The sequence below is a fragment of the Maniola jurtina genome, chromosome 17, assembly GCF_905333055.1.
Source record: "Maniola jurtina chromosome 17, ilManJurt1.1, whole genome shotgun sequence".
In the NCBI taxonomy this organism is placed as follows: Eukaryota; Metazoa; Arthropoda; class Insecta; order Lepidoptera; family Nymphalidae; genus Maniola; species Maniola jurtina.
The window spans coordinates 7,172,194-7,200,033 of record NC_060045.1 but is presented as its reverse complement, the minus strand read 5'-3'; the positions used below and the strand labels follow the sequence as shown (position 1 = coordinate 7,200,033).

Here is a 27,840-nt window from a genome sequence, read left to right as displayed (position 1 = left end):
TCTTCAATATGTATAATAATTCACAAGTATCAATTTGTATAAAGTTATACCAAAATATTTAATTGTATTCTTCTATTGATATGAATATGAAGGCACAAGTGTTTTAGGAATTTAGGAGAGATTATTTTCTAGCAACTACCAAAGACTCTTATAAAACGCCAGATTTTCGTATTTTAAAAGGTGAAGACAAATTGGTACGCTTGTGTGGTGTGTGTGACACGCATGGACATCTCGTAAACTTAGGGTAAAACGACACCTACGAAACTGCTGGCGGTCCGGTACCAATGTACAGAAGTCCTTGAAAGACTACATAACTATAGATAACATACATTAATAGCCTATCACGACAATTTTTTTTTCTGTTCTAGTTATTGTGGTGTAATGCAACCTCAGCTTAATTGTAGTTAGTTTTGTTTATCTATATAGGCTTGTACTTGACTGCAATCACACCAAACAGTAGGAGATGATGCCAATCCACTCTTATTTTGAAGGTACCAATATTTACAGCTAGCGGGGAAAACGCAGGTCAGAAGGGCATTCCATATTCTAGCAGTGCATATTAGAAACGAGGAAGCAAATCGCTTCGTTCAATTCCGTGGAATTTTGACTATGTAGTAGACCTTGGCAATGCCTCGAGGTTCGATTTTCTGTGACATAAAACGTACAACTTACAAAGATTACTTAAAACTTATATTTTATGTCTTAGTCAATGCACTCTTCCCATATCCATGCCTCCCAGTTGACCAATGTAGGGGTATCCAGATTTTGCTTCGCTTGGCGAGTGCGCGTGCGATGCATAGTGGGAGGCGTTAGTACCAAAAAAAGAACTGTAACAACAGAAAAACATGGATTAATTAAAAAATCAATAAATACATCTACCTAGATTTATTTGAAGGAATAGATCACCTTTTCAAAAAATTATGTATGTATATACTTTATTGCACAATATAAATTATTATTTACAGAAAAGGATCGAGGCAGAAGATCGTGGCGTGTGGATGTCCCAACAAGAGGCCTATGTCCAGCAGTGGATGTGTAATGTGTATCGATTGACGATGATGAATCTAATCGCTAAGAATTTACAGAAGTTTTTAAGTGCCGCCAGCAAGCTGGTATGGCAAAGCAATTTAAGTTGAAATGGCAAACGATTATCCGGTTATTATGGAACAGTAATTATCGAAATACATGTTCAAAAAACAAAACACGGTTCGATCTGTTGTCTATGTAAATACATGGACGAGCTATTGTTATGGCATTCATATACATTTTAAAGGCGTGGGAATGAATTTGTGGTGGTTAAAATTTAAAGTTTTAATCGGAGAGTAGATACCTAACCTACCTAGAATATTAGCAGCATAAGAAAAAGTCATGATCATCTCAATCTATCCTCGCCGTCTCAGTAGGTACAAATTTATTTGGATTAAAAAAAAAACTATAAAACGGGTCTTCTCTAAGAATGAGAAGGGCTTAGTCCCACTACATTAACCAAGTGTGGATAGACAAACTACACACACTTTTTAATAAACAGTATTCTCAGCTATCCAGGTTTCCCAGCGATGTTTTCCTTTACCTCACTTAATGGGTAAAAGAGGGTACCTATTCCTGAGGTCACAAAGATGACACAATATATAATAAGTGAAGAGACAATATCTTTTGGGCAAATCCTTTAACAAACCTATTCAGTATTTTTTGAGATCATTCTTTAACATACAGATAGGACAGGTGGGCTTAATTTTATCTATACATATAATAAAATTGTAGAAAAGTGGTGTCTGTACAATGGAAATATATAAAAAAAAAGTAGCAGGGATTGTTATTATATCGATGTCGAACCCGAAATTGTAATTAATTTTTTTTTTGTCTGTTTGTCTGTGTGTTTGTGCACGCTAATCTCAGAAACGGCTTATTAGATTTAGATACGGTTTTCACTAATATATTGTAGTAAGCTTCACTTAACATTTAGTGTTTATTTCATGTCAATCGGTTCATAAATAAAAAAGTTATGTCAATTTAAAGAATCACGCTGCCCGAAAAATCACTATTCCACGCGAACGAAGTCGCGGGCACAGCTAGTTCTAGAATATAGTCATTCAAAAGCCAAGCAAAATAATGCACAATTTAGGTTAAAACCTTTGTAAAAGCGTGGCAGCGCATGATTCTAGGAATGACATAATGGACTTAAAGATCAAACTATCGGCATAGAAGTAAGGTTAAATAATAATCTTAGGGTAATCAATAATATCCCTTGTAATTGTTACTTATATCTACTGTACCGAAATACGTAATTTAGGTGGTCCGAATTACACGAAAGAAAATACATACAAATGACTCTTTATGGAAACAAATCGTGACTAAGCGTGCAATAAAATTATGAATTCAATTGAATTCAGTGGCTAACACATTATTAAGGCTTATTCATGTTTGTAACGCATAAACAATCATGGATTATTGTAACGTGTAGGAGGATAGGCTTAAAGATTAAAACGCTTGCAACACCAATAAATATAAGCTTTGAAATGCATTAGACAATAAATAAATAGACGCTGTTTCCTATGGAAATAAAACGTGCTTCTTGCGACAAGTACACTGCATAGTAAACATTTATAGGCACTTCTGAGATTAATTCTAAGACTCATGTTTAAGCTAAATCTATAGTTACAATCCTAGGTAAGCAAATTGGATGCAAACAGGCATCGTTCACTCATGTAAAATATGTTTGTCTGTCTCTGTGCCCTATCTGTCTGCTACCTTTTCACTGCCCATCCGTTTAACCGATGTTGACATATATAGCCTTAACCTGCCCGCTGGACCGATGACCTGAAGAAGGTGGCGGGGAGCGGGTGGATGAGGAAGGCGGAGGACCGTGTTTGGTGGCGCGCTCTTGGAAAGGCCTATGTCCAGCAGTGGACGCATACAGGCTGATGGATGGATGACAGATATAGACTACATAGATAGCTTGCATTTTTTGGTCCGGAAATTCAAAGATCTCTCCCACTTTTCCACATACAATCAAGGATTTTTTACAACCTAAAACCGCGCGGTCGAAATCGTGGACATTATCGAGTATTACTAGGGTTCTGTACCTCAAAAGGAAAAACGGAAAGATTCAAATGTTATAGATTATTCAGAAGAACTGTCGAAACATGTATTTACTTTATATTAATACACGTACAATTACTATCTGGTTCCAGAATATGACGGTGTTTATATGGTAACAGGTGAAAGAGAATTTAATCAGTTATATACCTAATTAGTATCAACAAGATACGTAGGTACCTATACAATTTCGGAAAGCTGCCGCTACTAAGTGGAACGGATCACGCAAGCCAGTGAAATTCCTAATTTGTCTTATTGAAACAATGATTTTATTGAACACTAACATTATGTAGATACTTGTATCTGACGAATTTGAAGTAAGTGATATTGTAGAGAAGTATAGATTTATTATATTTAAAACTTACTTATGGCCTAAGCATTCACAATAATGTAGAAAGAATTTTTGGAATCGGATCATTATTTCTGAAGATTACCCTCTACATATTACAGAGTAACAAATCAAGAATGAAGGAGAATAATATATCCTGACGAAACACATAAACGACTCATAATAGAGATCAAATCCCGCGGGATTTTTTAAATAAAATATATCCATACGGACAAAGTCATGGCTTTCCGGAGCATCATCTAAGTAAAATCTAGTAAAATTACGCAGAAAATGCATAACATACCAGAGCAATTTGCAAGTATTGTACCTTTGTAAGATTTAGCTAAATGTCTATCACATGACTAGGTAGTTGAAAGATCTGACCTAAATAAGTCAAGAGGTCAATATCGCGTTCTCATACGTTTACGTATCCATTACACTGGAAGCCTAGAATTTCAATCGCGCAATCGAAAAGCAATTTTGCTTCACCTGCATCCGACAATCACGCGTACATTTCGAGCGAACAAACGGTCCGCTCTGTATAAAGTGTCCAATAAAACGCCATAACCCACTAGCGCAAAACGTTGCGCGCGACCGTTTGCGGGTAATCGCAAGCGTTTTTATTTTGTACTATTTTGTACTACATGATACCCCGCGACTTTGGCCACGCAGATTTAGGTTTTTAATACTTAATCGCCAAAACTTAAAATATCAACAGATATATGAATTTCCGGGATAAAAGTAGCCTATGTCTGTCCTCGGGATGCAAACTATCTTGGAGTTACATCCATCACCGCGGTACGGTCGCGCCATCGCGAGCGGCTCGTATTTGAATAAAATAACGCACGTGTGACATTAATTATCGCTGGCGCAAACCTTGTACAGTATGTTAAATGCTTTTGTAAGACGTTTGAAGGATATAGAATGTTTTTAGTATTTACGTTTCACTTTTTACGACAGATATTTTCAATATCTTTTTTGAGACTATTTTTTTTTTTGCCACACTCTGTCGCGCCTGCCGTTGCGTCTCGTAAAAAACGCGCGAGGACTAGGTACTTTACCGCACGCGACGTGCCGCGCTAGTGGGTTATGGCACAAAAGGTACAAAACCATGCTGTTTAGGAAGTCGAATGCAAATAGCTGCAGATAAGTTTTAATACCAGGTTCGAGTTAGCTTTAATGCTTGGGTTCATCGCACTAATGTCACGTTCGGCCTCCCATTAATTGCCAAGCGCTCGCTACAAAGCAATATATGTTTATCTGTTTTCCGCAATGTAAGGCGACGATAAACCAGTGTTTCCATTTTTCGGGATTTTGCCATACTTTAGGGAGAAACTGCTGATTTATTGTAGGTACGGCTTAGGGCGTTTTAAGTTATCAGGTATTGAACGTGGGTAATTTGGGGTAAAATCAAACTTCAGGTGGTAGGTAACCCTGTTTTTATAACGAGTCAATGTAAATTTTGTACTCTACGTAGATTTATCAAAAAGCATATAGGCTTAAAAGCGTTAGAAAAGAGCAAAATGAAAAAAATATTCATTTTGCATTAGGTATAACTAATTAGCTAGCTGTTACTTATTTAAATTTGAGACTGAGAGTTATTATAATTTTAAAATGGAAGAAAATTGTATAATCAAAGTTGTTTTATTACAAGACTTAAAAGGCTCGTGAAATGATATTAAAAACTTTAAATCAAGATATAAGATTTCTTAAGATTATTAATTTTATACAAACTCCTACAAAAACTAGGAAACAACCAAAATCGTAAATGGAAACACTGCCACAAAGCCGTCTATGCACCATTATGTGCATGGAAAAACTAACCATATTGCATGCACACAAGCGCTGAATTCCCATGTTTGCAATGTTGATTGCAATAGCATGCTTCAGAGTTATGTCAACCAAGTTGCCAATAAAAAAACTCGATGAACCAATAACCATAGATGTGGCTAGCTCATATATTACTAGAATGCTCCCATTGTGAGACAAAATATATTGTGTGTGGTCCAATGTGAAGTTTATAGACTCGCTTTGTCTCGATAACACAGATAAATGTCGTCGCCTTTTGAAATACAAAGCGACAATGAATTTGTCACATTCGTTTTCGACAATTTCATTGTGGACGTTACATAATATGAAAAGGCTTTTCATAATTTATTGAAAAAAATAGCAAACTTCTTACGTAATAATTTATACATTAAGTTTTACTAAGAATTGGGTTGTAATTTAATATCTTGTAATATTTTTATTTTACACATATTATATACCGCAATCAATTTTTTTTCTTTGCAATAAAAACATTGACATGTTAACAAAACCCTCCCAGTAGTTAAATAACAAGTACAGAATACAGATCGACTCAGCAAGATTTAGTAAGCAAGTATAGTTAAATCATCGATATTAAAATTACACGAAATTGATTTGTTGAATAAAACGACAAAAACCGTAATCAATTTCTGGTGTCAATAAAGAATATATTTTGTAAAGAAAAAAACTTAACCAATTAGCTCGATCGATCGATCAAAATCGTTCATAAAATTCGCAGCCCTCTATTGCCTTCACGATCGCATCGGCATATTACGAAGGAAGCCCTGTAATAACTATCCGCGCGGCGTATAATGGCTGACTTCTTACACTCTTAATTGATTAGCGGCCGCTTCGGCTAATGATAAAGGAAGGTGAAAAGAAATAAAGTGAATCTCGATTCGCCAGATATCCCGGATAATTCTCCGATGAAACAAGCCACTGGATTTGATACAGATCTTCTACACTTAGATAGGTTACCCTTCAGAAAGCCTTCCTAAAAAGTTTTGCGATGCGCTGCATTAATTCACTACTTATACCAAAATATGTAAAATGAATGTGAGCATCAACTCATTTTAATTGCATATCTCTCGTATACACGAGTATACAAGTAGCTAAACATCAATAAATAATTCATAAAGGCAATTGGTCGCCGCCAGGTTTTATTGAGATATTAAAGGTAGTTAATATTTATTAATAGAATCATAATCATCTCTGATATCTCTAAAGCTTTAAAATAAACTTACCTATAATTTTCTGGCCATGCACCAACTTCCGCTAGTTTGTTTTGTGGGTGTCCACTAAGTTGTCTAGATGACCAATGGTTGTGGGCTGACATTTCTTGCTTCGCGTAGTCGCTGTATCCATATGGATGACCGACAGCTTCACTTCCATTTGCGTAAGTAGGATGCTGGTAGGTAATCCCACCACTCTGATTGGCTGTAGGACTTGCCGCAGTTGGGCTTGAACTGGGAGGAGTATCAGATGGCGCTTGCAAGGGCGTTGGAAGTTCAGATGAGTGCGAGAGAGGAGTTAAGTTTCCTGAAGAGAATGAAGTTGAAGTCGGTGGATGTAACGATGATGCGGCAAGAGCTGACTGGCATACAGAGGGTGCAGTTAGTGCTGATTGATGCAGGGAAGGTGCTAATGCTGAGTTGAGGACAGAACTTGTACCCAACGCGGATGAATAGGATTGTTGCCAAGATGCACATTGTGCATTAAATGTAGAAGGTGGTTCATATTGCTGGTGGACTGATGGGAAAGCGGATTGTAAGGACATAGTGTTAAAAGCACTGAGTTGTTGCGAGTTCAGTTGTTTACGAAGACGAGCTCTTCGGTTAGAGAACCAGACCTGGTGGAGAAAGAAAGAAAAAAGATCATATTAAGCTCTGTGTAGAGTAGTACAAATAATAAGAAAGTATATAAAGATACAACCGTAAAACTATCATAACAGGTATCACAAAGAAGGGTCCGTTCGATTAACCTTCGTGTTGAAATTACAATAATTATTTGGACCTTAATACTATAATTTAGAGGCCATTAACTCAACAAAAGTAGTAGGAGTACAGTAGCGAGGAGCAACATATGGTAGCTCGGTTACGTGTTTAAATTAAAACTAAGATTAATTACATTTTTTGTCGTGCTTTTGATAAAAAGGAATCAGACATAATATGAATGAATAAAAGTTTGATTGACCATACGCCATACGTACTGTGTTATAGAATAAAAGTTGTATGTACCTGAACCCTAGCTTCGGTTAGTTTAGTCTTTTGTGCTAACTCCTCTCGTGTATAAACATCTGGATACTGAGTCCTTGTGAATGCTCTCTCCAAGGCCTCGAGCTGGTCTCCAGAAAATGTTGTTCTTGACCTACGCTGTTTCCTCTTTAACGTGATACCTGGTTCTGATTCAGTATCTGAGTCTTCGCACGATGATGGACCTTTGGACAAAGGAAACATTTCTTTGGTGCCACGTTGTAACTTTTCTTCCAACGAGTATAAACTAGTTATTTGAAATTATTAAGGGAAAACACGAGGCAAGAGACACGATACTTTCAATCCTAATAACAAAATTGAGTCGACGTGACAAAGTTAATAAGAAAATTAAGTTCGAGAGCAGTCTACGCGTTTTTCAAACAGCGATAATGATGTAGCTAAATCCACTTATGAGAAATTTGTCATTGTAATGCGGCTTTCTAGATCATTTTGTTTCATTACTTCTATTACATTATTGTTGGCTGGCACTGGACCACACGCGGTTTCGATTAAATTAAATGTAACCACATTGTAGGTATATTAAGCTTTAAAGAAGTCTCTAATGCTCTCGAGAGTTGAGCCTACGACATTTTGTGATGTGTTTTGTGTTATTTTTGTAAGCTACTGGAATTAGTTTAAATAAGAGCTCGGAGCTAGCTTTAATATTCATATACATAAGACTGGTACTGTAATTTAAATGGAGCACATAGAATGAAAAAAGTTATTTAATAATCTCTCGTATAAAAATAATATTTTAACAAAATTATTATAAACTGCGATCATATTGTAAATAACATGAGGCTGAGACTGTCATGCAAAACGTTTCTGCGAAGAACAATTTGAGCTTCACAACGTTTACCGTTATTTTGCATCATAGATAGGCATGAGGCGCAAATTTTGAACAAGTACACGAATGCCAATGCAAAGGGACCCGCTTTTGCAGTGTAGACATTACTTTAGCTGCATACAACTTAATATGCATAATCTTATCGCGGCGCGGAATCTCTCCGGCAAAACCGCGCCATCGCTGAACCGGGATATTAGGAGCGCCATTTTATATTGGATAGCTATACGGCACAAGACGTGCAGTACGGACAGATTGTCGTAATGCAAGGCTCGCGGCCAAACGCGATGGGATAATAACAGCTTTGAGTACTAATTTCATTTTTATAACCTACAATTTCCGAAGCCGACACAAGGGGCGCTCGCTGCAGTGGCGTGCGCGCGGCTTGCTCGCTTCACTTTTACGTGGATTATTAACTTTATACGCCATTTTGCTAAGTTTGCAAACGTTTCAGACAGTCTCATTATGGGAATAAATTTATAATAATAACGTACTTTAAAGTGAATTAAGTGATTATGGTCTTGAATCCGCGTTAAACACTACGATGACATGGCACTTATACATGCGTCCATTATCTCGAAGGTTTCAGCCGGTACAGTAACCGAAATATTAACTGAAGGATTTCACGATGTTGCCAAATGCAATATTAATTTACTTTTGGAGATAACCTTGTATTTGAGAATAATAGGAACAAACCGCTTTATGATGGCGGGCGGTTATGAAAATAGCAAAGGGAACTTTAGTAATATACAGTTTTCAACAAATAAACCATTGAGAGCCGCGCAAAACTGTTTAAGTGGTTCACAAACTAGATTTCTATGCAACGAGTACCTATTTGTACAATGCTTTAATACAAATACATAATAGCAAATCGTTGATAAAGATTCCAATATTTTGAATTCCGATTAAGTAAGTAATTATTAGAAGATTTGTTTGTCTTGTTAGTAACTTTTTCAGGAGCGTTTACTTTTCTTTAAACTTTCAATTTAATATAGTAGTGTATTGTATAGCTACTTAATTAGTTTTTGTAGTCTATTATTAATTAATATATTGACTACAAATTCCGTGGGAACTCTTTGATTTTCCGGGATAACTTAGCTTATGTAACTCTCCAGGACTTTAACACTTTAACATCCATTACTCCTTTGTGGCGGAATAAACCAACAAATCATAATCACGCTTTTGTAGTATTAACTAGTGATAGTTTTTCAAACTTTGTACTAGCATATATCTAAGTATTGTGTTCTATTTATTATCATTACGGTAAATATAGATAATATAATGATAATGATATTGTGACAAATTCTAGTGTTAAAAGCATTTGTATAAAACAAATCCATAGTTCAAGGTAAGTATGACTTACCTAGAATACCATCAATACTGTGGTTTCTTCTAGGGTCTGATTCATCCCTTTTGCCTCCTCGTATTAGTCGTGAAATAGAACTGACTGACGGGGCTGTGTTTTTATCACAAATGCCTTCTTTTATTAATTTATCTCTAATTTCCCAGGAAAATATACCTGGGTTTTGTCTCTTCAGTTCCTCTATCCGGTTTTCAACTTCCGGTGTCGCTACTCTCGGTTTCGATCCTCCGATCACTCCAGGACGGATTGAACCAGTTTCCTAAGACAAAAAAATATCTTATTACAAAACTTGTCTCTTTGGGTCAAAGACTTAAATTATAAAGCGTTTTATGACTTTACTAGCTGGAGCCCGCGACTTCATCCGCGTGGATATAGGTTTTTAAAAATCCCGTGGGAACTCATTGATTTTCCAAGGTAAAAAGTAGCCTATGTATTAATCCAGAGTATAATTTATCTCCATGCCAAATCCGTCCAGTAGTTTTTGCGTGAAAGAGTAACAAATATCCATCCATACATATGTATTATGTACTTACAAACATTCGCGTTTATAATAGTAGTAGGATTAGACAGAAAATCAAATTAATTTATTATTTATTAAACCCTAATATGCCCGCGACTTGATGTCCGCGTGGATTTAGGTTTTTAAAAAAGTAGCCCATGCAAAAAAAACACGTCGATCGGTTGCCCCGTTACAGCGTGATTCAAACCAACAAACAAGTACACTTTCGCATTTTTGATATTAGTAGGATAAAAACAACCCCTACTAGATAATAATTGCAGTTTTATGAAACAGACTAAATATGATTCGTGATTGATTTATGCGTTACAACTTACAACTCTAGGTCATGAAGGGAATGACACACCAGTAAAATCTGAAGCTTTCCATCATCATCATCATCATTATCAACAGATAGAAGTCCACTAAGTACCTGACATTGGTATCTTGTAGGGACTTCCACACCCCAAGGTCTTGCGCCGCACAGCCTAAATCCACTGCGAAAGCTATTTAATTTGTTACTTAGTTCTCACCTGATATCTATTGAGAATCTTCGAGACGCATCCGTGCGAGACGCGCAGTTGACGTGAGATGACGCAAGGCCTGACACCCGCAGCCGCCATCTCCACGATCTTCAGCCTGATGTGGTTGGGCAAGGGACGCCCGTTGATGAACACCCCGCCTAATTGATTCATACGACCTTGTCCTGTAACAACATGGAACTATTTAAATCTGCATTAGAAATTATTTTAAAAGTAATCGGTGGCTGGGGCAGACGTGTTCTGGAGTGGAGACCGCGTATCAGCAAGCGCAGTGTCGGACGAACTCCGACCCGCTGGACTGGGGACCTTAAGAGGATAGTGGGAAGTAGATGGATTAGGAAGGCAGAGGATCGTGTGTGGTGGCGCGCTTTTGGGAAGGCCTAAGTCCGGCAGTGGACGCAAACAGGCTGATTGATTGATGGAAACGGTTGAAAAGTTTTGATTATCATATTATGTAAATGACAAATCAATAACACGGAAAAAAATCGTATTTTTGAGTGGAAGATGTATTTAATTTTTTTTTTTTAAAAAGTTCGTCATCATACCGATCGTCTTTATCGTCGTCACCAACCGATAGACGTCCACTGTGGACATACAGGTCTCTTGTATAGACTTCCATACTCCACGGTCTTACACCACTTAATGTTTCCAGTAATTAATCGCTATGTGCAAAGTGCAAATTATATAACTAGGTATCCAAACCATTAATAAGTGTAAGGTGTAAGTATAAAATTTTCTAATATAGAAACATTCTACTCCTTATATTGATAAGGAAACACAATGAATCGTCGCTAATTTTACGTTCGATTGAGAATGATCTCAACCAAAAGTATCCAATTTGTTTTAGCACGTCTCAAGAAACACCAATTGTTAGGTGGATATCTACCTACGAGTAGGTATATCAACTTCGCAAACACACATTTTCTTCATTCGAGATTCACTCGGGACTTAACCAGAATTTATATTTATAGTGTAATACCTATTATAAATGTGAAAGTCTGTCTGCCTGTCAGCCAACTTTTTTTTTATTATACCTAATGTGTTCCTTCCTTTTTTCCTCCAACATTCCTCGGAGACTGTTGTAAGCCAACTTTTCATGACCCATCCGTTCAAACGATTTTGGCAAAATTTGGTACAGAGATAACAGGACTGGGATTAGGCTATTTTCAGTCACAAAAATCAAAGAGCTCCCACGCGATTTTTAAAAACCTAATCCTCGTTGATAAAATTGAGGACATTACCTATTCGGTACAAAGATAGCTTGCATCTTGTCTGTTAGGCTACTTTTTCACCCGGAAAACCCAAGGATTCCCTTGGGATTTTTCAACAACCTAAATCCACACGGACGAAGTCACGGGCATCATGTAGTTTCTTATCTTGACGAGTCATTCAATTTCCCACAGTGAAAGGTAAGTCATCAAAATATTAATTAATCTTTTATCGCGATGAGTATCGGGAGCGATAATTAAGTTCGTTCGACATTAATTGCAAATAAAGTTTCCTGAGATATAAAATATTTCTGGGTGTATTTTTGTATGAGTAAGTGGCTATTATAATCACATCACGGGCAGTGGTTGGGACCACCTATCGTCAAAGGAAGCCGCCGAACGCCGATTTTTGCGACCCCTTTGTATCCACGTTAGATGCTATTGAGCCGAAAATGCATTAAGGAAATAAGTATAGAATCTTATAATAAAATCGAAAAAACTGTATAGAATATGATCAATACCATCATAATAGGTAATTCAAACAAAATTAATCCCAAATTCGTAAAGACAGCTATTTTTGGTAAATAGCATTATTTATTAACAGAGGAGAAGAATAAATTACTTTAAATTACTTATACCACCATCTAACCAGATGCAATAAATAAGTCAAAAAAAACGGTTTTTTTTTTTTGTAAATGGTGCAGACTCTTCCAAATATTAACTGATTATATCAAAGAGAGAGAACTCATGTCCACCAATACCTATGCGGAAAAGGCTCGCTTTCTTTTGTAAGGTTGCTCGTATTCTGGATGACAGACAAAAAAGCTCCAGCTTATCAAATATGCAACCGGTTGGACGATATTATAAGGGGATGTACCCGAAATGAAAAGAAAGTGGCTTTAGAGGATAGAAAAGCTTTTCATGTGATAGCGGCCAAACTTTGTATACCTAAAGCAAAATAGAACATGGAAAACAACCACCTCAAAGCCGCAGTCGGCCTATGACACATACATTCCGGCATTAATTCCTAATTCTCATCCAAATATGACAGACGCCTCTCATTTGTAAAGAAAAAAAAACAGTGGCATCTTCCACTTGTAAAGGCATTTATAGTTTATCAATTTCAAATAATTCCTCAAAGATACCGCCACACGTAGGGCTCTAGACCCCTGTGGAGAAGCTCCGATCAATTAAACAACATGTCAACAAGTATGTCCTTTGATAATGCGAGAAACCAAACAAAAACCGATCTAAAATAAACCGTAACGTAAACAAAATATGGCTAAAAATTGCGGTTACAAAAACAAAGGTTCATCAGAAACTTAGTTTTGAGCCCATTATCAACTCTATCCATCCAAAATAAGGTCGCAAATAATGGAAAAGTCGTGGCACATATTTTATGGTTAGGCCGAACCGAGTTTCTGCAAGCGATCTCCATATATTTTTTGTTGGAGCCCCGTAGACGTCTTGGTGCCGAGAAAGCCCATGTTCTTGGGTGTTAATTTAACGTTCCCGAAATATTTATGACGCATAACGTGTCCATAATAATTCCCCTATACAAATGTGGGTGGCTTCATAATAATGTATCACTTTATTAGAGTTGATAAAAATTGTTGGCAAATGGCATATTTTCTTTAAAATATGAAATAGAAACATTGAAAAAGTTCCCAATTCTAGGATAAATAATCCTGAAAGTGAAAAAATAAATTACCTAACGTACCCTAATACGAACTTCTGTCAAATAAAGACTTTCATGTTGGAATAATAAATGTGTGCTTATCCAATAAAAGCTAAAATTTGACTACATCAACGCAAATTCCTTAGTTCAGTATTCTCAAAGCTGAAACAAGATCAATCAAATACACAACAAATAAAAAAGCTCACAAAAGGGACAAAAAGAATGCGAAATTTACAATGCGTAATAGAATTCGCAAACATTGTAACGCTATTAACGCAAAAGGAGGCGAAGTTAACAACAAATTTAAACATTGATTCGGTAAAACTAATCGTCCGGAAGCACAATTCGATCATGCACCATTTTGTCACTACAATAGCAGCTACTAGGGTGGCATATGAAATCGTCTAAAAGAAGCACAAAAAAAGCTGGTACTCAGATGATATTCGGAAGCCAAGACTTCAATTTTTTTTCTACTTACGCGTCTTATTCATAGCCATTGCAAGAGTGATTCCTTTGAAAAGCAATCACACACTAAACTTGAGATATAGACACACGGCACTATAGAAGGTATAAAAATTTCTCACAATAATATAATCATGTTCCAATTCGTTCAACCGCCGCATTCGTGTAAGACGAAATTGAAACAGAGTCAATCATTTAATGCTAAACGTAAGAAGCAAGCCGTGACCGAATAAATGAAGATTTTCTATTCACTATTCGCATTTCTGTGTCAACTTTAATTAGCAATCACATTTTCATAAAACTTCGTAGTGGCGTCCAGTTGTCATAGGCATTGTCGTTCAATGATTGGATTTCTCAAGTACATTTTGGCGTTACTGAATTTTATTTTCAATTCGCCCGACTCTGATTTCTTAATCCAGGGCTCATCTCTATTACGTTCCGAAACGTTGGAGTTCGAAACCGATCCGTTGTTTGGAAATCGATGAAGCAATTTGAATATTTCTTCAGCGTTTCAATAACACTTGCCATCACCCTTGAAAGCCTTTGGACACTTTAAAATTTATCACTCATTTTATTGTGTATATCTAAAACATTGATTCATTTTTTATATTTTCTTTTATTTTTTCCTTATTAAGTGAGCAATATTATGTCACAGGTTTTTGCATCGGTGCCGTTGAAGGCTCACTACGATAAAACTTACAAAGGCAAGATATCCCAATGGCATATTTGTTGTTCGCAATGCCCTATTAAATTGTTATTGTTAGTACTCTGATAACAACTGAGATTAACCAAATGACCTAACCACCTCATGTCCTGTAGGTTTATGAAAATATTGAGAGGAAATTATTTTTGAAACCTATTCAGTATGTGTAATGTAATGATAAATGGAATGATCATTTTAGACTAGTCATTTTATTTTTTTGTCCTGTACCTACAAATAAAAACTTTGAGATGAAATTACTATCTAAAATTATTTAGTAGAACACTTAGGTATGTGAGAAATGGAATAATTATTTCTTATCTATCTTAATCTTGTCATATTATTACAAAATAAACGTTGCGGAAATCCAAATAAGGTATCGTAATAGTTTAATTTTCTCTACTATTGATACTTAGTAGGTATTTTCATGATTTTTTTAAGGATTTTTTCACAGGTACTTATGAACAACTTTACAGTGATAGTTTATAATGTTTGAAGTCGATATAGTATGTGTAAATAAATCGTAAACCCCGTTTTCACAATCATAATATGTTTCTGCTTGCAAATCAATTTCACGTAGCGACATTAATGTGCCTATAGTAAAATTTATATGAGGCTTTACGTCATACATCGCTTTCCTTCACACGAATTGTGTGCCAACGATAAGTACATAATCTACATATGAAAAATAAGCAACAGCTTGAGAGACTCTACTCCTCATGTCGGCAAGTAAAGCCTTAAGAGGGGTCTCTCCGTCACTCGCTTCATACAAACGTAGTTCGTCTCTCATTGGAATACTAACCAATCATAGTCAATGGAATTTTGGAGAAACGTTCCGGGAACTAATTCTATGCCTGTGGTTTTCCAGATTTCCGTTAAAATATTCGACATCGAGGATGTAGCAGGACCTACCTGGACGATACTCGCCACGGAGAGACCACAATGGAGCAAGATGGAGGAGGCCTACACCCAAAGAATGAGTACCCAAAATATAAACAACCTAACTAAATTTAATAATAGGTGCATAATCCTTTATAATCCTTTATAATGAGTTATTATTGATATTTTGCTACTGATGTTTTTATTAATTTTCGATTTCGTTATTAATAATAGTATAATAATAAAATTAGTTGTATGATAAATACTACATAGTAAATTAAACTGAGAGATGACATTAATATTATATATAAATCCTACGAATTAAATAATCGAATAAGGTCATATTTTTTGTTAGATATAATTTGCCCGTTTTTGACTTTGGTTGCTTTATATTCAAATGAAATTGGGACTACGATTGTATGGAGTAAGTGACAGAGAGAGCCCTGTTAAATATCTAATATCTAATATTAATATTATAAATGCGAAAGTGTGTCTGTCTGTCTGTCTGTCTGCTAGCTTTTCACGGTCTAACAGGTTAACCAATTTTGATGAAATTTGTTACATTTCTTAGTTGAGTTAGGTAGCTTACATCCCTGGGCTACATTTTATCCCGGAAAATCAAAAAGTTTCCACGGGATTCTTAAATGTCTATCCGTTTAACCGATTTATTTAAAATTTGGTACAGAGGTAGCTTACGTCCCGGAAATTGACAAAGTCTACTTTTTATCCCAGAAAAGCAAAGAGTTGCCATGGAATTTTTAATAACCTAAATCCATGCAGACGAAGACGCGGGCATCATCTAGTTCATTTAACAGGGCTCTCTCCGTCACTCGTTTCATACAATCGTAGTTCCAATTTCATTTGAATATTAAGCAACCAAAGTCCATGAAATTTTGCAGACATATTCTAGAAACTAATATCTGTGTCTGTGGTGTTTTAGATTTATCTAAAAATATGTAGTTTTAAAATTGCAGGGGATCAAAGATTTATATGAAATTTTTTAAGACCGCGTAACTTTGAAACCGAATATTTTAACAGAAATCTGGAAAACCACAGACATAGATATTAGTTTCTAGAATATGTCTGCAAAATTTCATGGACTTTGGTTGCTTAATATTCAAATGAAATTGGAACTACGATTGTATGAAACGAGTGACGGAGAGAGCCCTCTTAATAAGCTTATTGTTGCAGATGATTACTATAATAAATTATTCATAATGTATTATTACGAATATCTTTCAGTCAGTGGACTTAATAATATGTCTACCAATCAATGGGCATATGAGTATCTCTAATTTTAACGTTGTGGATGACGTTAGAGTCGTGAGATTGGATAGATATACCTACGCATTTGCCAAAAGTTATAGCTAACAACAACAAGGCCTTCGAAACAACCTTATCATCATAATTTTACCTGCGAACGTTCACAGCTGATGATAAGGCAGCCAGAGCGCCAGCATACACGGTTCTCAACCTTCCTCATCCAGCCATTTCCAGCCTTCCTCGGTCCATCTATTAGGTATAGCTTTCTATACTACGAATGAGCTGAGTTTCAATGCGATTTCATTCGAAAATAATTGGTTAAGTAGGTACCTACTACAAAAGTGCCATTTTTAAAGTATTTTCGAGATTACCAATAATGCATATGAAAGTGAACTTTGCTAGTAATTCTCTCAAATTGTAATAGTTTTAGATTAAATCCGAGTTTGACGTTAATTTAGTGTGTAACAATGGGACTAGGTCATCTATGTATCTAGGCATATGGGTAGTCATCAATAAAAGCTCCATAGCTGTCAAAAAATAATAATTTTGTGTTTAGATATTTTCGATTAACTATTTCAATTAATTTATTGACCACGCAAAGGATTTTCTTTTTAAGGAAACGATCACAATATATTTTCGATTTAAAACCTATGTATTCAATTTATTTTCAATAAATAAAACGAAGGAATATTTGTTCAAGCGTAAGTAATTCTAGACCATGATTATTTTTGAGAAAATATTGTTTTTTTTTTATCCCAAAGGTTATCCATTACAGGTCAGGGTTTGAATTAAATCGATAACACCGACAATATTACTTCTGTCAATAAGAAATTGAAAAATTATAATAAAAATTCATTCGTGACCATTATCGAATCTCTATTATTCTGACGCGTATAAATTTCTATTCGTTGCCTGTTAAAATCATTTATACACTAATAAAATAAGCTATTGCTGTCCAAAATCAAGCAACAAAGCGGAGAAATGCCATTTGAATAGGCATTAGAATTGGGCGGCACTCACAAAGGCTATGTCATTCTATTAAGCCTTCTTTAAGCCTTCGGAGTGCGTTGTGTGGCCTCTTGGTCGCGTGGCTTGAGGTGTAGCAATCGGTTATCAAATCAAAGTTCTATTCTATTATACTTTCATAGGATGCGTGCCGATATAATGTCGTAGTGAAAGAAAAAGTCGTCCAGTAATCGGTTATTTCTAACGGACTTGATAAAGTTTTTCATTCTGTTTGGAAGTTTGACGCAGGTACTTTATAAAAGGAAACCATGACTGATTGACCGTTTGACTGAATGACTGATCTATTAGCGCACAGCTCAAAATACTATAAGGATCAAGCTATTATGACGTAGACATCTACAAAGAAAGGCTTTTTGAAAACTCAACCCCTAAGAGGGTAAAATAGGTGTTTGAAACTTATGTAGTCCATGCGGACTAAGTCGCGAGCATAAGCTAGTATGTTATAAAATTCTTGTATGAAGTGTGTGCATTAAAAATATTTGGAAATTGTACCACGAACCTATGGGTTCCTAGGCTTACATTAACTTGATTCCCTTGATACGCTATTATACGATGCTCATTCAGATCGACTCGTGGCAATCAAAGGCCATAAATAACACATATACCTACATGTTATAAAAAGCCTAGTCAAAAATTACTATAGATTCGCTTTTGTTTAAAAATAAAGAACAATCGTGTTTCACGACTTTTAGAAAATTCCACCCCCAAAGGGGTTAAACAGGGCTTGAAAATTTGTTTAAAAGTCCGTTTTTAAGTTACTTATATTAAACGTGTAAAAATTGATATTCAAGTTTCCGATTAAAATAAAGAAATACGTAGGCAGGAAAAAATCCTCAAAATTTCAGGCTGAAATATTTAGGATTTTTGGAAATTCTATCCTCTCGCCGATTTTCAATAATTCCACTCGAGTAGGTAAAGCCGGGATCATCAGTTAGTCATTTCGTATAAGTAATGAAAATTAAGCAAACAAAGAAAGCGTTGGGTTTGAAGAGGGATAAAGCATTGTGCTTTTCGTATATTGGCAGGACTTACACATATAGCTTCGAATAGGTACCTACTATGTATCATATTTTATGTATTCAGCAAACCTAAAAAGTGATATTACTGGTAATAAAGGCAAACGACAAAGGTCTGAAGAACCCTTTCTTTTGTGATATTGGTTCCAATATTGCTCTCAAAATCAAATCTATCCAGAGTATCAATACCTACTTCCATATCCATACTTCCATACTAATAATACAATATACCTAAATGCGAAATTATGTCTGTCTGTCTGCTAGCTTTTCCCGTTCATACGCTAACGATTCCGATGAACAGTTAGCTTACATCCCGGCGAAGCACATAGGCTACTTTTTACCCGGAAAAGCAGAAAGTTTCCACGGGATTTTTAATAAACTTAAATCTACGTGTAAGAAGTTGCGGCCCCCATAATTATTTAGTATACAGAGATACCTTGCATCCTGGAGATGGATGGAAAATCAAAGAGTTCCCATGGTTTTTTTTTAAATAAACCTAAATCCACGCGGACGAAGTCGCGGGCATCATCTAATATTTGATATGTAACACGCCCAAAGGTGTCTTATTGCCGTCATAAAATACGAGTGTCTATGAGCTATAACGAAATCTCCCCCCATTAAACTGAATGCCAACTGTTCAAACTGAGCAACGCCTTTCGGACTAAGAGCCCGCAAGGGCCAGGCCTTCGTTATTTTATAAAAGCTGAAAGTTTCTATCACATTATGCCCAACATAGGGAGGAAAAATCATCGACTATAATATTTTGGAGTTTGGAATTGTTAAAGTGTGTCTGGACAAGGGTTGCCACGATACTAAATGTCTGGCAATGCATGGCGTGATTTCCAATACTAAGTATTCCGAAAAAAAAAATATGAAAAAATTAGAATATTGATATGTACTTTGAAAGATTTTATACGTCTTTGTTAAACCTGTTATCTGCCGAAGCTTGGTAGCTTTACAGTAAACTATAAACTTTATAGTAGCTGATCATTCCTCCCTGTGTTGGGTTGGGGACAATGTGCAGAGAAACTTTTAGCTTTTATAAAATAACGAAGGTCTGGCTCTCCCAGGCTCTTTCTATATTTCGACCAACGAACATAATGCCTGTACCTCTGGCAATGAATGGAACTGTGAATATTTTATTTCATTATAATAGTGTGTTTGTGAGTGCCCTGTTTGACCTTATTTCGTATTCATAACGTGCTATGTACTAATTTGACTGGTCTTTTCTTTTATTATAAGAAATGGTTTCTTTGACGACCACTTGCCGCTAGGGCATTCCGAAATCCATAAATATTCTCTATTGCAGTGGCGACAGAAAATAAAAGAAGTGAAATTGTCATTTGAAGGTTGTTTAGAGACATCATTAACTTGAACGTTGTCGTCCGAACTAAATAGTAGGAGGCAGCATCTAAAGATGTAGGCCACTACCTACCTACTCAAATACCTACCGGGTATTTGGCAAAATTTATTTGAGAATAAATTCGTCACTACTTGATACACAGGTAGGTACTAAGTAAATGTGTTCATGCTTTGAATAATGTAAAACTGATTGAAAAGTGAAAAATAATTCTAGATAAACATAATTTCCTAGATTATCTTCCAATTGTGTGTTCTGAGCATATACACAAATTAGGTAGCTAAATATGCAATGAAGACAGAAATGACATATCCAATCATCACCAGTATAATTAATTAATTACCTTTATAATATATTTTACAATATATTTACAAGCACATAAAAATAAAGAAATCCAGTATGCATCCCAAAAACTGATCTAAAAACTTTTTTGGAAGTCCGTTTAAAATACTGAAAAATATGAGCAACTAGCTGACGCCCGCGACTTCGTCCGCGTGGATTTAGGTTTCTCGAAATCCCGTGGGAACTCTTTGGTTTTCCGGGATAAAAATGTAGCCTATGTGCTAATCCACGATTGTATCTGTCTCCATTCCGAATTTCAGCCAAATCCATCGAGTAGTTTTTGCGTGAAGGAGTAACAAACATACACACACACACACACACACACATACAAACTTTCGCCTTTATAATATTAGTGTGAAGTGTGATACAATATTACAGCAAGTAGAAATCTTTGGTTCAATACCATCTCGTGTCATCATCGTGAGTAGGTACTTTGTATTTTTAGGGTTCCGTATCTCCAGAGAAAAAATGGAACCGTTATAGGATCACTTTGTTGTCTGTCTGTCTGTTTGTCGTGTCTGCCAAGAAAAGGGAATCAGAACCTATAGGGTAGGTATGTACTTCCTTTTGACCTAGAATCGTTTTTGGTAGGTCGGTAAGTCTTATAGCACAAGTAAACGAAAAATAGGAAAATCGTGAATTTGTAGTTGCATCACAATTTTTATTTTATTAAAATGTATCCATAAACAAACATTAAGTTTACTTAAATCACATGTAGATAGCGCTGTCCGTCATTAACTTGCAGTGTTGCACTTAAACTTTTAAGTAGGTATATCTTATACGATAGTACCTACGGAATCCTTCGTGCGCGAGTCAAATGGACAATTGCTGAGTTGTACAAGGATAATAATACTTTTCAATAAAAATCGAGGTCCCTCATAATCGTATATCAAAGTTCGATCACACTTAAATACTTTTGAACGATATGAAAATAAATTAAGCGTCCGTTATATCAATTTGTTTATTAATAGATCGGCATAAATAATGGCAAGTGAGAGCCCTGGAGGTTCGGGCGAGGCATTTTGCGGGCGCGGGGGCGGGCGGCGCGTCATATTATGCGGCCAAAGGAGCCTGTCGGTGCCTTTGATCCCCGCGAGGCTGTGTGCGCGCTGCACCGCTGTCCGACTTGATATGAATGTGACTAAACCTTGATTATGGTACTGAACTTTTTATAGAGGTCATCAAACACATTTTCGTTGAAAACCCCCGATGATGTGTGGAACAAACAGCGAGTTTATCGAGATGATCAACTTTATCAAAGTGCTTTATTCAGAATAAGAGATTCCCGTGGAAATTACAAGGTGTGTGCCGATCCGTATCTAGCCTTAGGCGATGGACGGACACCGACCGTCATCGAGCACATTATACGAACTAATGTCGACGATAAATCCCCAGTTTCAAAATTCTTTTTTTGGAAAAAGTATCACATTTAAGTAGTATAAAATTACCAAATCCAATATAATATCAATATTATGAGCAAAATCTTATTATTATCAAAAATCTTTATCGTTACAACTTTCTGGTACAAATGAAATATAAAATATATATAATATAATAAAATTATTCAAACTCTACAGATTGTAGAGACCAGAAATATTTATTTACTTACTTTTTTAATATTTTTTATTTGGGTACTTACTTTATGAGGTATACCTACTTACATATAGTTATACTTAATTCGTCTGTTTTCCACATCATCATCATGACTACAGTCATTAATGATTAAAACAAACTTGAATATAGGTGCCTATCTCAAAGAAAGAAATAAAATAATACTGATTCCTCAAATTCATCGTAACATTTATAAATAATCCTCTTTCAGATTTTCGCATTACAAAAATGTTTTGTGATACTTGAGAAAGCTTCGCGACTTTTGACACTAAGCTCGATTTATACTAAGGCTGAATGTATAATTTTGTGTCGAATTAAAGATTTAAGAGTTCATAATAAAGTTGAAAAGGAACCGCCAGGCGCATGCGCACAATGAGCAGGGTCTGATGTTATGAAAAGGCAAAACGTAACTGTAGCCTTGCCATTTCCTGCAACTTCGTTGGTAAAGTTTATCCTAAGTCCTTACCTACCTATTACTTAACAATTCGAATCAGAAACATGGCCCGTTTAATGAATTCCTCGTAAGTACCATCATCATTATCATCATACTACTGAGCACAGGCCTTGCCCCAGAATGAGAAAGGTTTAGGTCCTGGTTCACCACGCTGGCCAAGTGCGAATTGGTAGACTTTACCTCACACACCTTTGAGAGCATTATAGAGAACTCTCAGGCATGCAGGTTTCCTCACGATGTTTTCGTTACGTTGAAGCAAGTTAAAAGTTATAGGTGCAGGATCGAAAGCTCGCGGGGAATTGTTAGATTGCAAACAGAAAACCGGTCAAGTGCGAGTCATACTCGCGCACTGAGGGTTCCGTACTCGTATAGTTATCTTACTTTGAAAATCGAAACACATTTTAATTTTTTTTAATGATGTAACCACAAATTCGCGGTTTTCAGATTTATTCCTGTACTTGTGCTATAAGATCTACCTACCTGCCAAATTTCATGATTTTAGGACAACGGGAAGTACCCTATAGGTTTCTTGACAGACACGACGGACGGACAGACAGACAGACAACAAAGTGATCGTATAAGGGTTCCGTTTTTCCTTTTGAAGTACGGAACCCTAAAAATATGTTTAAAAAAATGACACACCATCTAACATTACCCAGCGAGCGTTGGGTAAACCTAAGTGTACACGGGTAAACGCAGAATTCAAACTTAATTTAGTTAATATTCGGACTTCATCCAAATATCTTGGGTGAATTCCGGGTAAAGTTAGATTTACCCGTTCTTCTGGCCTTGAAATACTAGCGAGCAAAAGAGCAGGCGTTAGGTAGGTTGTAGGTACCACCGCCTATAGGAACATTCGCAGCACCATAGAAACTATCAATGCATGCCATCTCTATTTTACTAGGTAGACTTAGGTATTAATGTTATGGGGAATTTAGTTTGTACAGACTGTACAAGAAATGTTCAAGAATATAAATGGCCCCTTGCAAATACTAAAAGCAAATACATACCTACTTACGTTGCAAAATTATTGAAAAAACTACGAGATTGAACTTCTGTAACTTGTAAGTAAGGTTTATAAAAGTTATGATGTCGCTGTTGTAAGATACTTGCTCAATAAAATAAGAACGCGGCTTGTCGTCGGCATTCTTTGGTGTCATGCATCTCTTTTACTCCCAGTCCCAACCCTTCGGTGAATGGTGGTCCCTTTCCTTTTAATTTAACTTAGACGAAACAGGTCATAAGTCCTGGTGACATTTTTAACAATGCATTGGAAATGTTTTCGTATGGTAATGATTTATGTGTAAAACCATCAGTATGTGGACTTTTTCAAACCGGAGATCGTATTTTATTAATATGGTGCAATGTACGACGCTAAAGATTAAAACATACCGCCTGCAAGCCAATGGGACAATATAAATAAGTTTATACGCGTACATGTATTTTGTACTAACTAACTGACCCAGCTTCGCTCGAGTGGAATTTTGAAAAATTGGCGAGAGAGTAGAATTTAAAAAAAAATCTTCATGTAGGGTCATAGTAAGCGGCAGGTCGTAGTTTTGATTCAACGTTCCACACCAAAATACCTTTCAGGTTTATAACTCCTTAATTCGTCTACGAGCTCTAGAGACCTGTGACACGCGGACAGACAGACAGACAGCAGAGTGACATTAATAAGGCTCCATTTTTACCCTTTGTAAAAAAAGTAAAGTAACCTACTAATCCCAGAAGTTAGGCTGTGTGTTGATAGATCAGTTAGCTAGAACAAGTATTTATAGCTATATACCAACTTACCTACGTACGTACCTACGTATAAATTGCGTGCACAATGTAACGGTTAATATGATAAATTAAAAAGTATTTATAATTACCGGGAATCATTTCGAAATGAACCGGTAATTATTACCTACCTAATAATTTTCACCCATATGGTAAATATAACAAATCTTAAAGCAGCTATTTATTTATTATGCAAAAGTCAGTGAGAGACAACCAATAATAAAAGTTTTTGAAGTTGCCTGGCTCTTCAAAAATGCTATGGTCTCTGTTTCGTAAGCTACATAAGTTTTTTAAATGGCCTACAATAGGAGATTCGCATCGGTGTCCCTTCATTCAGCTTCACCCACTTGATCTTCTTTTCCTACGGATGTAATTGTACTCCTTTCGCTCGATCGGCCTCATTGGCTTGCTTCATGCAAAATCTCTTTTGTGAGCTTCTGGCTACAAAAACACTTAGGGATAGGGCAGACAAGACTGCGTGCAGACGGAGTGACCAGACTTGTTCTAGACCCAATTATACTATGTTTAAGTTAAGTTGTCTGTGTGTCTATCTGTTACCTTTTCATGGACGATCCGTTTCATCGATTTTGACAAAACCTGTTAGACAGACATCAGAGACAAACAAGAATTCCGACGGGATTTTTAAAGAACCACAATCAACGCGGACGCATGCATTTTATAGCACAGTATATATATGTTTCTTTCCAAACTGTGGAACCTTCGGATGTGAGTCTGACTTGCACTTGGCCGTTTTTAAGTTTCCATACCCAATCGTAGGTAAGACCCGCAGAAGGCAGAAGAACTGACAAAACCTCAAGACGGCAGAAAGGCGATGGCGCGCTGAGAGTCCCTTGAGTTTTTTCATGTTTTGTTGTCAGCATACTAATTCCAACATATCTACATAAAGCTGTGTTTGATTTATTATCAAAAATATTAGGCTCTTCTCCACTCTGTCTGTAGGTATGTATTGGTCCTTATCACAACGCATTTTAATAGTGAAAATGCATGTGTGAGATATTACTTCATCTTGCAATAACATAGTGTACCTTTAATATGCATCTTATTACGGCATGCTTTATCTAAGTTTGAACAGTTAAAAAACTTTGAAGTAAAACAGTTGCCCTCAAAACCATTAGATTTGAACATACTGTCTCCAGCAATAAATATCCAGAACAGAAACGCTTGAAACAAAGGTTATTCAGTGATTTTACGACAGGCAATAATTTTTGTTAGAACAAAAATTTTAAATTCAACAAAAACAATCGGCTTTTATTGTCAGTATGATTTAGCTGTTGATTTATAGCATTCTAATTGCTGAGCAAAGTTTCTATTTCTATCGAAAAAACGACACGTCCGAATGCATAGGTAACGAACAGGTAGACATACAAAATTTAGTTTTTATTTGATAATCGTTGCATGAGCTGAATTTTATCTATAGTCATTGTTTTTTTAAGCATTATTATTCACTGTAACTGTATTGTACTGTGATTGCTACCTATTAGACAGTAGGTATCAAATTTTTATCAGTATCTAAGTAGGTAGGTGCTTACTCCTAAAACTTATCTGTACTGGATAGGTATTCATTAAAATCATCATTTGCTTGTAATATTATAGCCTCTTGCTTGCTTAATGTAGGTACATACATACCTATTTATTATTAGATAGTAACAAATTTTTATCACATCTAGCCATCTGTTATCTTTAATGTTAATAATCGTATTATAATCTGCATGTCATTGCATCAGGTAGATAGGTATAATAATAATCATTTCTGCTGAAATGAAGTAACAATTTATCATTTTATTTTAAAATGCAACTAAATGCTGACAAACGCTTACTTCTTGAATTAAGATCAAGATCATTTGAAGAATAATGCAAACGGGACAATAGTCTAGTCGTGACAGAATTTCTTTATTGAAACTAAGCACTGACGACAAATCGCTTTCTACAGCTAACAGTCCTTGACCATTCCAGAAACAGATTCTAAACAAGGCTCGCTTATTACCAAAAAAAAAAAAACATTTTGTAACATTTTTTCCGGCATACCCATCTCCAAAGCGTTAGGATGAAATATTGTTATATGAAGAGCAATAAAAAGCACTTTTGGCTTTATAATTTCCTCATGATTTTATCGTTTTATGATATGTTTCGAACCTTTTAGAGCGGGAAAATGAGCTGTGAGACTTATTATGTCATTTTATATGATTTTGATGCTTGTAATTGGACGCTAATCAGCAGCTTAACTTTGATCAATATGCAGTTTGGTTTATTGGTGCCTTGGATGGAGGAATAAAGATTGGTACCGATTAATGATTGAAGGTAAACTAAGGTACGGTTTTTTATGTTCAAATCATTACAAAATAGATAGCTCAATCAACTAATTAGGTATTATACCTATCTATTTTACCCGTATTCATAATTATAAATTATATATCGTGTTTGTATTAATGGATATGGTTAGTTATAATAGTAATGTCAGTGAAATCGATATTAAATTCTAATGTTAGTTTGGTTCATTTAACCTCATCTTCTGATTAATTGGTTCAGCAACCTATAAGAAGCATTAAAAGTGGACTAAAAGTTAAAAATTATAATCATAAAGCATTTATTTTGAGTTAGTCAAAGCTTAGGTATTAGAAAAACAACAACTTGCATGCTTAATTTTAGATCCAATAATAAATGCATAAAAGATGCGCAAGTACTCACCTTGAAAAGAATATCCCGTAAAGTATGGTGTCATGTTCAATGTTGATACAGCCATTGACGCAGAATCGGGAACAGAGTAGAAAGTGCGACTCCAAACACCGAATCAGTTCTAACACATACGAAAGTCCCGGAAAAGCACAATTTCTGTCTGTCACTATAACCACAGGTACGCAGGCATGATTACGTTTAAGGAAACTGCGTGTGTCTAATCCGTGTTACTTTGAAGACAGCTCAGTGCCCACTGACGTGTGATGTAAAGATGTATTTCGACTCTCAAGTGTAATCTTTCACAATCAGCGGTGCAACAAAAAATGGTCAAACCGCCTCCACAGCCTTCGACACCACTCCACCAGATAGCTTGTCTCTTTCTGTTGCCTGACTGGCCACGGCCCTAAACGTATCGCCGGTCCCAAAAATCTCTACTTCAACATCGATTTTCAACTTTATCAACTCCGTAACTTATATTTCAGTTATCCCTTTCTCCGAATCAAGTCTTGAAACTAGTTAATCTTCTATTTTTTCAGATATTTCAGGAGATATATTTGGAGAAGTGTGTCGCAGGTAAGACTTCGTTGAAAAGAGACAGCACGAAGAGCCTACTCTGGTATCTTCAAAGTGAAGCGCTTACA

The 27,840-nt window shown here is 36.0% G+C and overlaps 1 protein-coding gene across 3 annotated transcripts; it reads right to left on the bottom strand.

Annotated features, from left to right (window-relative positions):
* On the bottom strand, window positions 1-27,840 carry LOC123873612 (protein gooseberry). Of its 3 annotated transcripts, none has more exons than XM_045918532.1 (6): window positions 27,212-27,840; window positions 10,719-10,891; window positions 9,690-9,948; window positions 7,468-7,667; window positions 6,475-7,079; window positions 1-827 (listed from the first exon to the last, which is right to left on the bottom strand). In XM_045918532.1, exons 1-6 carry the CDS (start codon window positions 27,264-27,266, stop codon window positions 707-709), a joined length of 1,413 nt encoding a protein of 470 aa, XP_045774488.1. In that variant the 5' UTR covers window positions 27,267-27,840; the 3' UTR covers window positions 1-706. The 3 variants fall into 3 exon arrangements, with proteins under 3 accessions (XP_045774488.1, XP_045774490.1, XP_045774489.1); XM_045918534.1 differs by having other exon boundaries at window positions 9,846-9,948; window positions 27,212-27,837; XM_045918533.1 differs by lacking the exon at window positions 27,212-27,840 and adding an exon at window positions 14,092-14,155.